The sequence below is a fragment of the Felis catus genome, chromosome E3, assembly GCF_018350175.1.
Source record: "Felis catus isolate Fca126 chromosome E3, F.catus_Fca126_mat1.0, whole genome shotgun sequence".
NCBI classification, from domain to species: Eukaryota; Metazoa; Chordata; class Mammalia; order Carnivora; family Felidae; genus Felis; species Felis catus.
In genome coordinates this window covers 25097877-25115990 of record NC_058383.1, presented here as the reverse complement: position 1 = coordinate 25115990, position 18114 = coordinate 25097877, and the positions used below count along the sequence as shown (strand labels likewise).

Here is an 18114-nt window from a genome sequence, read left to right as displayed (position 1 = left end):
TTAGGATTGCTTGTTCTAGTTTCGAGAAGAATGCTGGTGCAATTTTTATTGGGATTGCATTGAATGTGTAGATAGCTTTGGGTAGTATTGACATTTTGACAATATTTATTTTTCCAATCCATGAGCAGGGAATGTCTTTCCATTTCTTTAAATCTTCAATTTCCTTCATAAGCTTTCTATAGTTTTCAGCATACAGATCCTTTACATCTTTGGTTAGATTTATTCCTAGGTATTTTATGCTTCTTGGTGCAATTGTGAATGGGATCAGTTTCTTTATTTGTCTTTCTGTTGCTTCATTGTTAGTGTATAAGAATGCAACTGATTTCTGTACATTGATTTTGTATCCTGCAACTTTGCTGAATTCATGTATCAGTTCTAGTAGACTTTTGGTGGAGTCTATCGGATTTTCCATGTATAATATCATGTCATCTGCAAAAAGCGAAAGCTTGACTTCGTCTTTGCCAATTTTGATGCCTTTGATTTCCTTTTGTTGTCTGATTGCTGATGCTAGAACTTCCAGCACTATGTTAAACAGCAGCGGTGAGAGTGGGCATCCTTGTCGTGTTCCTGATCTCAGGGAAAAAGCTCTCAGTTTTTCCCCGTTGAGGATGATGTTAGCTGTGGGCTTTTCATAAATGGCTTTTATGATCTTTAAGTATGTTCCTTCTATCCCGACTTTCTCAAGGGTTTTTATTAAGAAAGGGTGCTGGATTTTGTCAAAGGCCTTTTCTGCATCGATTGACAGGATCATATGGTTCTTCTCTTTTTTTTTGTTGATGTGATGTATCACATTGATTGATTTGCGGATGTTGAACCAGCCCTGCGTCCCAGGAATGAATCCCACTTGATCATGGTGAATAATTCTTTTTATATGCCGTTGAATTCGATTTGCTAGTATCTTATTGAGAATTTTTGCATCCGTATTCATCAGGGATATTGGCCTGTAGTTCTCTTTTTTGACTGGGTCTCTGTCTGGTTTAGGAATCAAAGTAATACTGGCTTCATAGAATGAGTCTGGAAGTTTTCCTTCCCTTTCTATTTCTTGGAATAGCTTGAGAAGGATAGGTATTATCTCTGCTTTAAACGTCTGGTAGAACTCCCCTGGGAAGCCATCTGGTCCTGGACTCTTATTTGTTGGGAGATTTTTGATAACCGATTCAATTTCTTCGCTGGTTATGGGTCTGTTCAAGCTTTCTATTTCCTCCTGATTGAGTTTTGGAAGAGTGTGGGTGTTCAGGAATTTGTCCATTTCTTCCAGGTTGTCCAATTTGTTGGCATATAATTTTTCCTAGTATTCCCTGATAATTGTTTGTATCTCTGAGGGATTGGTTGTAATAATTCCATTTTCATTCATGATTTTATCTATTTGGGTCATTTCCCTTTTCTTTTTGAGAAGCCTGGCTAGAGGTTTGTCAATTTTGTTTATTTTTTCAAAAAACCAACTCTTGGTTTCGTTGATCTGCTCTACAGTTTTTTTAGATTCTATATTGTTTATTTCTGCTCTGATCTTTATTATTTCTCTTCTTCTGCTGGGTTTAGGCTGCCTTTGCTGTTCTGCTTCTAGTTCCTTTAGGTGTGCTGTTAGATTTTGTATTTGGGATTTTTCTTGTTTCTTGAGATAGGCCTGGATTGCAATGTATTTTCCTCTCAGGACTGCCTTCGCTGCGTCCCAAAGTGTTTGGATTGTTGTATTTTCATTTTCGTTTGTTTCCATATATTTTTTAATTTCTTCTCTAATTGCCTGGTTGACCCACTCATTCGTTAGTAGGGTGTTCTTTAACCTCCATGCCTTTGGAGGTTTTCCAGACTTTTTCCTGTGGTTGATTTCAAGCTTCATAGCATTGTGGTCTGAAAGTATGCATGGTATAATTTCAATTCTTGTAAACTTATGAAGGGCTGTTTTGTGACCCAGTATATGATCTATCTTGGAGAATGTTCCATGTGCACTCGAGAAGAAAGTATATTCTGTTGCTTTGGGATGCAGCGTTCTAAATATATCTGTCAAGTCCATCTGATCCAATGTCTCATTCAGGGCCCTTGTTTCTTTATTGACCGTGTGTCTAGATGATCTGTCCATTTCTGTGAGTGGGGTGTTAAAGTCCCCTGCAATTACCACATTCTTATCAATAAGGTTGCTTATGTTTATGAGTAATTGTTTTATATATTTGGGGGCTCCGGTATTCGGCGCATAGACATTTATAATTGTTAGCTCTTCCTGATGGATAGACCCTGTAACTATTATATAATGTCCTTCTTCATCTCTTGTTACGGCCTTTAATTTAAAGTCTAGTTTGTCTGATATAAGTATGGCTACTCCAGCTTTCTTTTGGCTTCCAGTCGCATGATAAATAGTTCTCCATCCCCTCACTCTCAATCTAAAGGTGTCCTCAGGTCTAAAATGAGTCTCTTGTAGACAGCAAATAGATGGGTCTTGTTTTTTTATCCATTCTGATACCCTATGTCTTTTGGTTGGTGCATTTAATCCATTTACATTCAGTGTTATTATAGAAAGATACAGGTTGAGAGTCATTGTGATGTCTGTATGTTTTATGCTTGTAGTGATGTCTCTGGGACTTTGTCTCCTCACAGGGTCCCCCTTAGGATCTCTTGTAGGGCTGGTTTAGTGGTGACAAATTCCTTCAGTTTTTGTTTGTTTGGGAAAACCTTTATCTCTCCTTCTATTCTAAATGACAGACTTGCTGGGTAAAGGATTCTCGGCTGCATATTTTTTCTGTCTAGCACCCTGAAAATCTCGTGCCAATTCTTTCTGGCCTGCCAAGTTTCAAAAGAGAGATCAGTCACGAGTCTTATAGGTCTCCCTTTATATGTGAGGGCATGTTTACCCCTTGCTGCTTTCAGAATTTTCTCTTTATCCTTGTATTTTGCCAGTTTCACTATGATATGTCGTGCAGAAGATCGATTCAAGTTACGTCTGAAGGGAGTTCTCTGTGCCTCTTGGATTTCAATGCCTTTTTCCTTCCCCAGTTCAGGGAAGTTCTCAGCTATGATTTCTTCAAGTACCCCTTCAGCACCTTTCCCTCTCTCTTCCTCCTCTGGGATACCAATTATGCGTATATTATTTCTTTTTAGTGTATCACTTAGTTCTCTAATTTTCCCCTCATACTCCTGGATTTTTTTATCTCTCTTTTTCTCAGCTTCCTCTTTTTCCATAACTTTATCCTCTAGTTCACCTATTCTCTCCTCTGTCTCTTCAAGCCGAGCTGTGGTGGTTTCCATTTTGTTATGCATTTCGTTTAAAGCGTTTTTCAGCTCCTCGTGACTGTTCCTTAGTCCCTTGATCTCTGTAGCAAGAGATTCTCTGCTGTCCTGTATACTGTTTTCAAGCCCAGCGATTAATTTTATGACTATTATTCTAAATTCACTTTCTGTGATATTATTTAAATCCTTTTTGATCAGCTATCTGGCTTCTTTTTTCAACATTATGTTTTTAAGATGTGTGTATGTTGCTACATGTTGCTGTAGTTAATTTTCATTGCTGTATAATATCCCATTGTATTAAAACATTGCATATTTTTTTCAGTTCTACCATTAATGGACACTCGGGTAGTTTTTATTTTGGGGTTATTGATGATTAGTGCTGCATTGAATTATTGCACATGTACCCTGGTGCATATAAGCGTGCATTTCTGTCACATTTTTCTGGAATAAGAATTGTTAGTTCACACTGACACTACATTCTACAACCCAATTTTTCAAGATATTGAACCCATCTATGCTCCAACTAGCAAGGTAGGAGAATTCCCATTGTTCCATCACATTGGCATCATCTGTTATTGTCAGAGTTTTTCATTTTTGTCAATCTGATGGATGCATAGTTTTCTCTTCCTATAGTTTTCTTTTTGCATTTTCCCATGTTTGTGAGTTAATTTTAGCTAAACTGGAATCTTGGGCGTTTATGAATCTTTTAAAGATTCTGAAATTAAAATGGTTGCTCCAAAAATCAGAGTAACATGTTTTAAATATAGAATTAAAATATTAAGGTGTTTTGTTTTTTTTAATTTTTTTAATGTTTTTATTTATTTTTGAGACAGAGAGAGACAGAGCATGAACGGGGGAGGGGCAGAGAGAGAGGGAGACACAGAATCGGAAGTAGGCTCCAGGCTCTGAGCCATCAAGCCCAGAGCCGGACGCGGGGCTCGAACTCACGGATCGCGAGATCGTGACCTGAGCTGAAGTCGGACGCTTAACCGACTGAGCCATCCAGGCGCCCCATAAATATTAAGGTATTTAATGACTACTCTTACAAAGCTAATTCTGAAACACAACTTGATTTTATTCATGAAGCCTCATGCTGGTTGGACTCCGTTTGTGTTTCAAAACTCATAATTAGCAACTTTTTGAAGTGTTCGTCAGATGATTATCTTTGTCCAAATCCAGTAAAATCCAACCATGTCATAACTAGTGACTGCATCACACTCTGCCCATTTTATCTATTTTGGATAAAGCTGAATAATGAAGAAAACATCTCAGTAAAACCAGCCCTCCTGTCCATCACCCCTGACTCTAAAGGCACCAGGACAGTGTGATAAGGATGGAAAGGTGGACAAGATGTCTACTGCCTCTCTCATCCCCAAGAGCTGACCTGGTCCAGCCCCAGGCCAGCTGGTAATCAGATCTCAATCACTTCTCCCCATGTCTTTCAAGGAATGCATTATTATTTTATGTCTGTTTTTGTCTCATTTATGGAAAATTTGATGAGGAAAATGAAGAGGATTTATGTCACACAGTGTACCTACTACAAATGTTGACAGCCAACTTTTCTGCTTTTTCTGAAATTCCTTCTCTCAGGGCTGTTACCTACAACCCTTCTCTCTCTTCCTACACTCATCCTGGTCTTCCTTGATGTCCTGAGCAATTCATTTCCACCCCTTAACTTGCATTTTCTGCTCAGAAATACAAAAGCCCTTCAGTTCACATGACTCCACTCTTCATAGAAGGCAGTGCAGTTCTGTTATCATCCTAACAAGCTTTTGGGGAGTCTTATCTTCCACCCATTATGGTTTATAAAATATCCTTCTTAGCCACAGAGGATGTTAAGACAAGGCCTGAAAAATATGTCTTTGCCATCTTTCTACATCAACTTCCAAATTTGGTCCAAACTTTTGACCAAACCCATTAGCCTCACCACCACCACCCACCCCTTGCCAGAAGAGTTAATATGAACCACCAGGAAATGAGTGACTTTCCCTTGGCTTTGACCTCCAGTAAATTGCCCCAAAGACAAGTAAGAACATGAGGAAGTAGGAGGATAAATAATCCAGATGGCAAGGCTATGAGTGAGCTCTTAACACTCTGGGCCTGGGACAGAGCATCCAAGACCTGACCACAAGTTCTGTTGATACCTTGCCTTTCCCTTAGTCTCAGGTTCCCTGCCCTGGAGCACTGCGTTACTGGTGGGGAGGCTCTGCTGCCAGAGGAGCAAGAGGAGTGGAGAAGACGGACAGGCGTTCTGCTCCACGAGGTCTATGGACAGTCAGAAACAGTACGTAGACAGTCCTTTCTGGGCCAGTCAGGATGTGCTTAGCCATGGAGCCCAGCAGAGGAACTGAATCATGTGTGTGCAGAGGCCCCACTCTGCTCACAGCATTGCCTGAAGATGATGGGGCTTCAGAGTTTTAGGCTAGTTTGCCCCAAATCAGTTTGCACAAAGATAATTCACAGCTAATCAATGTGTCAAGAGGCCAGTGTGCTGAAAACTATTGGGTGAGGACTTTGAAAGTGGTCTAAGGACATGATGCCACTGTCCCTGTGATCATTAAGCTCTATGGAGCTCATCAAGGGTGGAGGGATGGGAGGTTCTCTCCAGTAACAAGGAGGCCACCATCCATAAGTTCTGCCCACTTCACCATCCCTTCCTAAGGTAACAACCACAACAGCTAGGAGTTGGCCCCAGAAGTTCATTTCTGGGGGTTTAGGTGAACAGCACACAGGTTTGATTGTGGGACACTAGCTGGAGTGGAGGAGGGAGCAGAGACTTTCTGTATATACCAAACACACATGCACACACACACGCACACACACACATACAGTGTGATTCTCAAAGGCGTCACTGAGCAGCCATGTGGTGGGGCATTCAGAGTATCATGCATGTTGTAAACCACAACAACTTTATCAATGATAGTGGGGGCAGGTATCCCTCGTCCTACACATTCTCAAGCCACTTCTATTGCTGGACAGAGCCACTTCCCCAACCTTCTTATTATCCCCGAGGCTGACAGAGGGATGGCTGCCATCTCAGGAGCTGCAGCAAAATGGCTATTTTAGCCTCAATTAATATACTTCACTGACTTTTTTTTTGGAAAAAAAATTCTTTTAAATAATCAGTTAATTGGTCTGCTTCAGGGTGAGATATATTAAGATTTCAAGTTTGTCCTTGTATGGTTCATAGTTTATATTTGGACAAGGTGGAGGGTGGTGGAATGGGAACTACCTACACCCATGACATCCCTTTACATCAATTATTTGCAACAATAGACAGAATACTCCCTTATACTTGACTGGTGCTGTATTTCTCAATGTACTTTCATACCTACTGCCTCGTCTATGGAACATTTTCCATATGCCTGTACTGTGAGCAACAGCATAGCAAAGGGGAAAGAGCTTCCCCTCCCAGGAACTCAGACACCAGTTCAGCCTTGCCAATCACGGGCTTCGAGACCATAGGCATAGCATTGAACCTTCCAGAGTCTCTGCTTCTCCATCTTGAAAATGGAAATATTATCCAGTCTTTCTGGGTTGTAATAAGGGAGATGAAAGGATGTATATAAAGCTCTGGCTACAGTGTCCAACCGCTTGCACATACTCACCTTGCAGTTACTCTTGTATTTAAGCAGGGGTTGCACTAGAATGCTGGGGGGTGGGATATAGAAATGAATGGGGGCAGTCTCTATTCTCAGGATGCTTGTTATCCACTGAGAGAAACAGACAAGCAAAAATAAGTATGATGCTTTGTTGGCTACAATGGAAGTATGAGGGGAAAATACTACAGAAGAATCTCCCAACTGACTTTTCTTGGGGGCTGAATAATAGCAGGTAGTAGTTGTTTATTGAACATAACCTGGTGTGCCTGGCACTGGGTGAAGGGTTTTCCATACACCCAGGTACTCTGGGAGGTAAGTGTTATAATTACCCACCTTTACAGAAGAGAAATCAAAGAGGATTAATTGGCACACAACTGGAGTGAAGATTCATATCCATGAAACAAATCCTAGTCTGACTTAACTTTAGAAAAAATGATATTTTAGAGTACCATAAAGGAGGAATATGGTGCATCAGGAAGATAAAGGGGGTGGGGCAGTTCTCTAGCAGAAGGGACAACACAAAAAATATGAATACTCTCAACACAGCTCTGAATAATTGAGACTAGGTTCCTGTCACTGATCAACAGCCCCAAGTAAACATTAATGGTTTCATGGCCTTCCTCCAGCAAATGGACACATGTCTGACATATAGTGGGCCCACCACACCTGATATTACATGCCCACAGGTGCTGTGAACATCTGCAGACCAGAGTTGGGTCAATGCCTTGCACCTTACCTTGAATCTGGGCCTTCTAGCTTTCTCATAAGAGCTCTCTGCACAGCATCAAATGACATTGGTGAACCAGGATGCTGTGTATAGTTCTTGATACTTTGTAATCAGCCAGGACTCTTTGACCAACCCCATTTTCTTTCTTTTGTAAACAGGGAATAAGTTGTGGCACTTTACGTGGAATGAAGATCAAGCCAGGTTCCATGGGGACAAGTATCCCCCCCTTTGACATCCAGGTTTGGTCCTAAAGACTTTGGCCAGAAATAGTTAGGGCTTAGCTGGGATTGGACAATTGTGTGACACCAGGTGACAGAACCAGCTGTTCCCACCCCACTCCCCTGCCCCAGTTGCCATCCTTCCTCCTCTCCTCCTATTTTCCCTCTGATTTCCTTGGGAGGCTTCGTTTGAGAACTGCAGTATCCTGGGCAGGAATGCAGCTGAGCCTGGCAGCTGGAGGCCTCACACACAACAGATGGGACCAGAACACCTGGAGCACCCTGGCATCTCTCTCCATCAGCTGGTGCTTCTAGTTTTTCCTCACCTGTGTCTTCCAGCTTGACGATGCATTTGCAATGCTTGTATATCCATGAAACAAATAGACCCATGACTGGGATTTCACCATTTGCTGAATTCAAACACTTTTGGCAGTTTTAATTTATTTTCTGACAGGGCTTCTCCCCGCCATTTATTCTCACTGGTGTCACAGGAATAGTCAGCTAACGTTTGGGTGTGGCAGGTGTGTTGGGGTGGCCCTGCAGGGCGGGATTCACAGGCCTCTTGCTCCAGATCATTGATGAGAAGGGCAACATCCTGCCGATCAACACTGAAGGCAACATTGGCATCAGGATCAAGCCAACCAAGCCCATGGGCGTCTTCATGTGCTATGAGGTAAGTGGTGACCCTCACCTGACCCCTTCCAGGCCCTGAAAATCCCTGCAGGGAGCTGTGTGGGTGCTGAGTGAGTGGGAGTGATTCAGCTCTGCACCCTGAGCCTTCTTCATACCTCCTGTCATTCACTCCAACTCAGTGAAGCCTCTTCTTTAAAAAACTTTTTTCAGTTTTCATTTGAAAGAGAGAGAGAGAGAGAGAGAGAGAGAGAGAGAGAGAGAGAGAGTGAGTGGTGGAGGGGCAGAGAGAGAAGGAGACACAGAATCCGAAGCAGGCTCCAGGCTCTGAGCTGTCCACACAGAGCCCCACGGAGGGGCTCGAACTCACAAATCGTGAGCTTATGACCTGAGCCAAAGTCAGAAGCTTAGCCAATTGAGCCACCCAGGTGCCCCCAATGAAGCCTCTTCTAATTAATCTCCCATGTTCCCACATCCCTTCCTGTCCTAAGCCATCTGGCATTTAAGTGCTGATGGGGTAGAAAGAAGTCTGGTTTCAGAAGCAGCATACTTGGGTAACAATGATCTTTTGTGGTTGAGAGAACAAGCTTTAACTGGGTTAACATCCTACAGTTCCATTTGCCAACCACAAATCTGTTAACAATGCTGAGCCTCCAGGGGGCACTTTTGTCTGCACTTCACAGAGAAAGAAACTGCAGATTGGAAGAGTTGTATGTCTTCTGCATGTCAAATAAATGGCCGCTCTAGGATTCAATCCCACATCTTTTTGGTCCCCAGCACGTATATAAGAAATTGAGGGATTACATAAAACTGTGACAGATTCTAAGGATACCTGAAACTCTTAACCAGACAAACCCTAGCCTGGTTAGTAGTGGCCACTAAGAAGAAATTCTCAGCTTCCAAGATTGGCCAGGGGAGGGTGGACAGACCTTGAAATTGACCTTAGACCCATCTCCTTTCTCCACAGTAACAGCCATTCATATCACTGTTGTCACTCCATGGCCTATGGCAGGGGAAGCGGGGCACTGCTTCTTTTGAGATATTATTGCCCAAAAGCAAATATGCAGACCCTAGCCTTTATTCACTGTAGCACAATTTTAAATGTGTATAAAAGAGAAAATTGTAAACACAGAGTAACACGTATATACTTCAGTGGTTCTCAACCCTGCATTTGAGGAGATATAAAAATATTAATTTTTGGATCCAACCACAGAGATTCTGGTTAAATTAAACTGGGAAAGTCCAGAGCAATGACAGTTTTTTCTTAATTGGAAATTATATATTTCGTTTTACAAAGATCTCCTCAGTCTATGCCCAAACCTGTATATGTATGTCATTTCACATGCTCTCATGACTATATGTTGTCACCCCTCCACTGAGATTTGTTTGCTTTTTTCCTTTCATTTTTTTATTGAGATAAAATATATATAATATGAAATTTATCCTTTTCACCATTTTTAAGCACACAATTCAGTGGCATTGAGTAAATTCACAATATTGTGCAATAATTACCACCATGCATCTGCAGAAAATTTCTTTCATCCCAAACAGAAACTCTGTTCTCATTGAACAACTCCCTCTTCCTCATATTCCTAGCGTTGGTAACCTTTAATATACTTTTTGTCTTTAAGAATATGCCTCTTTTAGGGGCACCTGGGAGGATCAGTCAGATAAGTGTCCAACTTCCACTCAGGTCATGATCTCATGGTTTGTGAATTCGAGCCCCGTGTTGGACTCTGTGCTGACAGCTCAGAGCCTGGAGCCTGCTTCAGATTTCTGTGTCTCCGTCTCTCTCTACCCCTCCTCTGCTCCTGCTCTGTCTCTCTCTCTCTCTCTCTCAAAAATAAACAAACATTTAAAAAAGGTAAAAAAAAACATGCCTATTTTAGGCACCTCAATTAAGTGGAATTGTGCAACATTTGCCCTTTTGTGTCTAGTTTCATTTCACCTAACACATGTTTTCAAGGCTCCCTCATGTTGTAGCATGTACCAAATGTTATTTTTTAAGGCTAAATGATATTCCATTATATGTATGTACTATGTTTTGTATATCCATCAATTTCTTAATAGACATTTGGGTTATTTCCACCTTTTGGCTACTGTGAATAATGCTGCAATGAACATTGGTGTGCAAGTATCTGTTTGAGTTCCTGCTTTCACTTCTTTTGGGTGTATACTCAAAAGTGGAATTCCTGGATCATATGGTAATTCTATATTTACTTTTTGAGGAATTGTCAAAATGTTTTCCACAAGTGGCTGTACCATTTTCTATTTCCATCAGCAACGCACGAGTGTTCCAGTTTCTCCATATCCTTGCCGATATTTGTTAAATTTTCAGGTTTGTTGTTGTGTATACAATGGTCATTCTAGGGGCGCCTGGGTGGCTCAGTTGGTTAAGCATCCAACTTCGGCTCAGGTTATGATCTCATGGTTCATGGGTTCGAGCCCTGCGTCGGGCTCTGTGCTGACAGCTCAGAGCCTGGAGCCTGCTTCAGATTCTGTGTCTCCCTCTCTCTCTGCTCCTCCCCCACTCAGGTTCTGTTTCTCTGTCTCTCAAAACTAAATAAACATTTAAAAAATTAAAAAAAAAATACAATGGTCATTCTATGGGTGTGAAGTGGTATAGTATGTCATTACGCTTTTGATTTGCATTTCCCTAATGACTAATGATGTTGAGCATCTTTCCATATTCATATTCTTTTTAAACTGTTTTTTAAGTTTATTTATTTATTTTTGAGAGAGAGAGAGAGAGAGAGAGAGAGAGAGAGAGAGAGAGTGCAAGCAGGGGAGGGCAGAGAGAAGAGAATCCCAAGCAGGCCCTGCACTGTCAGTGTGGAGCCTGATGCTGGGCTTGAACTCACAAGCTGTGAGATCATGATCTAAGCTGAAACCAAGAGTCAGACACTTAACCGACTGAGCCACTCAGGCACCCCTTCATATTCTCATTGATCATTTGTGTATCTTCTCTGGCCAATTGTCTGTTGAAGTCCTTTGCCTATTTTTACAATTGGGGTTTCTGTTGTTGTTGATTTGTAAGAGCTCTTTATTCATTTTGGATATGAATCTCTTATCAGATATATGCTTCCAATATATCACATATATTACTTCCATTCAGTGCATTGTCCTTTTACTCTCTTGGTAGTATCCTTTGATGTAAAATTTTAAAAATTTGATAAGGAACATTTTATCTATTTTTTTTTTTGTTTCATGTGCTTTTGGTGTCATAGTCAATAAATAATTGCCAAAAACAAAGTCATGAAGACTTTCCCCTATGTTTTCTTCTAAGAGTTCCAGAATTTCAATTCTTCTGTTTAGGTTTTTGACCCATTTTGAGTTAATTTCTGTGTATGGCATATGGTAATTTCATTCATTTGCATGTGGACATCCTAGTTTCTCAGTGCCATTTGTTGAAAAGATTAACTTTCCCACTGAATGGTCTTGGCATTCTTGCCTAAAATCCAGTTGGAAGGGAACCTAAAAAGAGATGTCATTCAATGTTTTTAAAATGGTTTTTTTAGGGGGCACCTGGGTGGCTCAGTCCAACTTTTGATTTTGGCTCATCATGATCTTATGATTGTAAGATTGAGCCCTGCTTCAGGCTCCACTCTGGGCGAGGATCCTACTTAGGTTTCTCTCTCTCTCTCTGTCTCTCTGTCTGTCTCTCTGTCTCTGTCTCTCTCTCTCCCTCTGTCCCTGCTCTCTTGTTCACTCTCTCTCCTTCTGCCTCTCTCTCTCTCTCTCTGAAAAAAAAAAATAAGCTCAAAGTAAAAAAATAAAACTTTTTTTTTTCTGGAACCTCTTAAAATCATTTTATGTTCCACATGAGGGATGATGCTAACACACTGCTTAGTGGTTGAGTGCAGAGGCTGAAGAGTAAGAATTTTAAATTCAAATACCAGCCCTTCCACTGACCAGCTGAGTGACTTTGAGCAAGTTATTGTGCTTTTCTGAACACTCATTTCTTCTACTAAATGGGCTGTAAAAATCTAGCCCCACATGAAACCTGTACATGCATGTTCAGAACAGTTCTATTCACAACAGCTTCAAACCAGAAACAAGCCAAATGCCCTTCAATAGGTGGACATCCAAACTGGAGTTCGTCCATAACATGAAATACCATTTAGCAATAAATAGGATCAAAGTACTGATGAATGCAAGAAACTGGATGAATTTGCAGAAAATTATACGGAATGAAAAAATTAAAAAAAAAAAAAGAGCTAGACCCAAAAGGTTGCATACTATTACAGGATTCCATTTATGTAACATTCTTAAAATGACAAAATTATAAAACTGGGGAATAGATTAGCCACTGTCAAGGGGTTTGGGATTTGGAGGGAGGAGGGAGGGAAAGCAGGAGGGAGGTCAGTATGATACAAAAGAGCAATGATCCTTGGGACTGTGGGAGCCTTCTGTGTCTTGACCATGGTGGTGGATGCAGGAACCTGCACATGTGATACAGTTGCAAATTACTGAATACACCAGACACACACATAAGTACAAATAAACCACTGGGAAATCTGAGATTGGTGGATTGTAGCAATGTCAATATCCTGGTTGTGATATTGAAGTACAGTTTTGCAAGATGCTACCATGAGGGAAACTGGGTAAATGGTACACAGGATCTCTGTGTTATTTCTTATAACTGCATGCAAGTATACAATTATCTTAAAGTAAACAGTTTAATTTGAAAAATACCAGCCTTATAGGCTTTCTGGGAGGATCGGGTGAGATAGTATTGGGGGAAGGAAATTCTTTTAACAAAAGTTTTTGACACCTCTCATTTTTTCAGACACACTGTGAATGCTAAGTTGAGAACAATAAATAAAAGGGTCCATGCTCTAGTGGAAATTTTATTCTACTAGAGCTCCACACAAAAATTTGTCCTTAAAATTGGCTCATTATTGTCCACTAATTGGCAAGTAGTGTGCATTGAGTACTTGGAGGTAGTGAAAATAGACTCAGAAAGATTACAAAACTTGTCTCAGTGCCAGGTAGAACAAGGAGCAGAATTTGAACCCAGATCTGAGTACCAGGTTGTGGGTCATCATCGCTAAAGTAATTGCCTTCAGGGATGCCTGGGTGGCTCAGTTGTTTGGGCATCTGACTTCAGCTCAAGTCAGGATCTCACACTTTGTGAGTTTGAGCCTTGCATCAGGCTCTGTGCTGACAGCTCAGAGCCTGGAGCATGCGTCAGATTCTGTGTGTGTGTGTGTGTGTGTGTGTGTGTGTGTGTGTGTGTGTGTCTGCCCCTTCCTCTCTCTCTCTCAAAAATAAACAGTAAAAAAAATTTTTTTTTAATTTAAACTAATTGTCTTCAACAAACGGGTGCTGTTATCTTTTCAGGACAACCCAGTAAAGACTGCAGAAGTGGAGTGTGGGGACTTTTACAACAGTGGGGATAGAGCAACTATGGATGAAGAGGGCTACATATGGTTCCTTGGGAGGAATGATGACGTCATCAATTCCTCTGGGTAGGTATGGCTGATCTGAGCCAGGAAGCATCACTCTCACATGCCTGATGGGATCTAGCTTGTCCATACATTTGTCCATGCGTTGGTGATTTGACCCTCAGGCTAATTCTGAACAAAACTTTGTCTATGAGGTCCTTTTCTGGGGCTATTTGTGTATCTTCCCCAAGCCCTGCATCCAGAAGAATCAATCAAAATGAAGTTCAACAAGGTCTTCAAGAGGAACATAAGACATTATACAATTTGGGGGCATCTGGGTGGCTCAGCTGATTAAGCATCCAACTTCTGCTTGTGTCATGATCTCGCAGTCTTTGAGTTCAAGCCCTATGTCGGACACTGTACTGACAGCTCAGAGTCTGGATCCTGCTTCAGATTCCCTGTCTTCCTCTCTCTCTGTCTCTCCCCCTCTTGCACTTTGTCTGTCTGTCTGTCTGTCTCTCTCTCTCTCTCTCCCCAAAATAAATAAACATAAAAAAAAGACATTATACAATTTAAAGGATTTAGAAGGAAGACTTTACTTTGACCCCTACTGGTTGAGGAAGCTTATTCTATGCTTGGCTTCTCTGATCGGACACAGCATTTCACAGAAAAACTTAATAATAAGTAATAGCAATTAACCTCTATGGAGCACTTCCTATGTGGAGGCACACTCCGCAGTGCTTTATATAATCCAGCTCTCAATGCTAGAAGGTACATGCAATTATGCCCATTTTGCAGATGAGGAAACTGAGTTACCAGTGAAGAAAGTTTCCTAAAGTTTCAAAGGGAACGGGCTGCAACCCAGATTTGAACTAGTTATCTGGCTCTAAGTCTGTTGTCCCTAACACGTATGTGATTTAAAAGATTTTTGGCATATTACACTAGAGTAACAAGTCCTCTTGGAGATTTCAGGGAGTGAGTTTGTTTCCTTTTTTAATTTCTAAAACATGCTAATATAGTGGGGAATAGGATACAGAGTTTACATGAATGTTTAAGGTAAAAGTTGAGGCTGCCAACAGGTTTCATGCCAGGGGAAGCTGCTTGAGCCAAGCCCTGGAACCCAGGGAGGACTAAACCTGGGCCCTCTTCCCAGACCAGAGGCAGTGAGGTGAGAAACCCTGGGGAGCATGTGAGTGTTGTATTGTGTACATGAAGTGCAAGACAGAGGAAGGTCACAGGTATCTGGGCTCCCTGAGACAGTTATCCTACATGGCAAAGGAAGATGTGACTCTGCAAAATATGACACTTGAAGGCCTGGGTCACCCAGCCCTGCCAGCTGCTCAGAAACCAAGAAGGAGTCATTGATCCTCCAGGTACCGAATCGGGCCAGCAGAGGTGGAGAATGCCCTGGCCGAACATCCAGCAGTGGCTGAATCAGCTGTGGTGAGCAGCCCAGACCCGATTCGAAAGGAGGTAAGGAGGAGGACACAGAGGTCATCTTGTCTGTGTGTGGGCACCTGGAAGGCCGGTGCAAGAAAGACATCCCCCAGGCCCTATTTTCCCAGCCTCCCACCTAAGGTGAAGGGAGGGCAGAGAGCATCTGCATGTGCATTTACACTGTGTGGTCACCAGAGGGCACTGGGCCAAAACTGTGACAAAATGGTGCTTGTGAATCCTGCACACTGAGGCCTCCAATCTGCTGTTGAATGAGCCCTTGCTCTGTGCCAACTCATTTCCCCCTCACAACAGCCTAATTCTTTAAGGATTCTGATATCCTTTTTTACAGTAAAGAAACAAGCATAAAGAGATTAAGTAACTTGCCTGATCACAAAGCTCTTAAGTGGTGGAGGTGGAATGGGAATTTGAGTAATCCTTCTCTGGATCATGCATTCATTGGTTCAACAGCTGTGTGCTGACTACCTACTATGTACAAGGCCCTGTGCCCTGTAATAGGGACATAAGTAATATAAAACTATCTAATTACCAACATTTATTTCATGCCCACAGAACTCTATCTACAATAATAGTAAAAATGGTGATGATAATGATAGGAATACAAATAATTTAAACTGGCTTCATGTTTTGCATGTAATATCTCAATGAATCTTGACATAAGTGCAACGAGGGGTGAAGCTGTGCTATCCCCACATCACTGAGAAGGAAATGGAGGCTGAGAGGTTATTTTCTAAGACAAAGAGTAGAAATTGGAAGTATGGAAACTGGTCGTTATCTTCTGCAAAGGCTCAACTCTTCCCTTGTTTTTCCATTTACTTAATAAACATTTACTTTTTAAACTATACAATTGGTTGCCACTCAGCCTGAGCCTTCACCCTGGTTCTGCACTACAGGTGGTGAAGGCATTTATTGTCCTGACCCCGGAATTCCTCTCCCGTGACCAGGACCAGCTCACCCAGGAGCTGCAGCAGCATGTGAAGTCAGTGACAGCCCCATATAAGTACCCGAGGAAGGTGAGTGAGGGCAGATGGATGGGATGTGGTCCCTGCCAGTGGTTCCTGGGGCTCTGCTGCCCCAAATCCGCTAGGGTGGCCAAGGAGAAGCTTATGTAGCCAACAGAATGAACATTTTCCTATGCAGAAGAAGCAGTTCAACTCAGTGATATGGGGGAACCAACTTAATCAGAGGGAAACTTTGTCCTGTGTCAAAAACATGGCTGGCAGGTCAACGTAAAGAAAAAAATTGAGACAAGTGCCCAGAGACATCAAGATTATTTGTAATCTTTGAACACTTGGAAAAGAAATTCCAATCAATAACTGCTACACATTTTAAAAACATTATTCGTAGTAAGAAATACATTCTAAATTGCAACCCAGTACATGTATAGATACATAACAAATAAAGGCTAACAAAGTAATATTAGTTCTAACATACAATACATTCTGAGAGTTTTTATTCTACTTCATTTGTTTTCAAGGCCATGTGCAACCTATGGAAGTGTTCAGGAATAGAGAAATGATTACATTATTTATGGTATTTAATGTAGTCCTATAATTTAAAAAGACAATGCAGATCTTTTATTTGTAACTTGAAAACATCACAGTATCTTATTAAGAGAAAAAAGCAGACTGTAAATGAATATACCTAATATCATATTTGTTGGAAAACAACAGTTTGAAAGGATACATATGCCACAAATTAACATTTCCTTCTTTTGTAATAATACGTTGCTGCATTTTCTGAATGTTTACAATCAGGACATAAAGCTATACGGCTAACATTTATTGGCATTCACTATGTGTACCAGGACCTGAACTCAAAGATTTACATTTTTACTATTTGATTTAATCCTCTTCAAACCTGAGATGCTGTAACCACCCATTTTACGGAGCAGAAACGGAGGCTCAGAGACTCCCAGTAAATTGCCTGAGGTTGGAGTTAATAAAAGGATGGAGCTGGAACTCAGACCCACGTGTATCTGACAAGAGATCATGTTTGAATGTTGGGCTGTCCTGCCTCTTAGGAGGAAAACAGAGGATGCATGAAAGTTAGGATGGACTAGAGGTTATTGTGGGTAACAAATAGCCCCAAAATCTTAGAACCTTATAATAAGGGAAGTTTCTTCCTTGCTCATACCACATGTCCACCATGGTCCCCCTGGGACCAGGATAAAAGAGCACCCATCAGAGGTAACTACCAGGTGACATAAGAGATGGACAGAGAGGTGGTCAGATGCAGTTGTTCCCAAGTGTTGTGTTCAAGGTGGCACACTTCACTCCCACTCACATTTCACTGGTCAGAGCATGTCACAGGGCTACGTCCAGCTTAGTGGGTCAAAGGACAGTGTGACATACTTGGTGGAGCCTAGTGAGGCCACTACATGGTGCCAGCCTGTCTGGGGGACTGTGCAAAGGCAAAGAAGGGAGGTGGGGCATTGGTAGTAAATGATAGCAGGACTAAGTCAGGATGGGTTTGCTTCATCCTCAACCAGGTGGAATTTGTCCCAGAGCTGCCCAAAACCGTCACTGGCAAGATTAAGAGAAGTGAACTTCGGAAAAAGGAGTTTGGTCAGATGTAATCAGCAAAACACTCAGAAACCACTCTGTAATCTTGACCACATCCTTGGCTGCCTCAGTTTCCCCACTATGGAGAGGGTGAGGAGGGGAATGTAGAGCACTGTTTTGCAAGAGCATCAGGAGTGCCCATGTTCTAGCATTTTTGTTCTCTTAAATTAATATGTTATTGTCTTCCCTCCACATCCCTGGGTAAGTGCTCCAAATGTGGTCTGGTAATAAAACATTGACATCAGCATCCGAGGCGACCTTGTGTTGTGCTTTTATTCTGTGAATAAACTGGCACTAAATGCTATCCCTCCA

General features: G+C 41.6%; 1 protein-coding gene across 4 annotated transcripts in view; it reads left to right on the top strand.

The window, feature by feature from the left end:
• The window catches only part of LOC101083474 (acyl-coenzyme A synthetase ACSM1, mitochondrial-like), a 52611-nt gene extending 34557 nt beyond the window's left edge, over positions 1–18054 (top strand). For all 4 annotated transcript variants that reach the window (XM_019820891.3, XM_019820894.2, XM_003998789.3 and 1 more), the window contains 7 exons: positions 5380–5503; positions 7707–7787; positions 8338–8439; positions 13740–13867; positions 15157–15256; positions 16132–16251; positions 17730–18054. In XM_019820891.3, coding sequence (XP_019676450.1) covers positions 5380–5503; positions 7707–7787; positions 8338–8439; positions 13740–13867; positions 15157–15256; positions 16132–16251; positions 17730–17816 — 742 coding nt within the window. In that variant the 3' untranslated portion in view covers positions 17817–18054. The remainder of the gene's footprint in view (positions 1–5379; positions 5504–7706; positions 7788–8337; positions 8440–13739; positions 13868–15156; positions 15257–16131; positions 16252–17729) is intronic.
• The last annotated feature ends 60 nt before the right edge of the window (positions 18055–18114 follow it).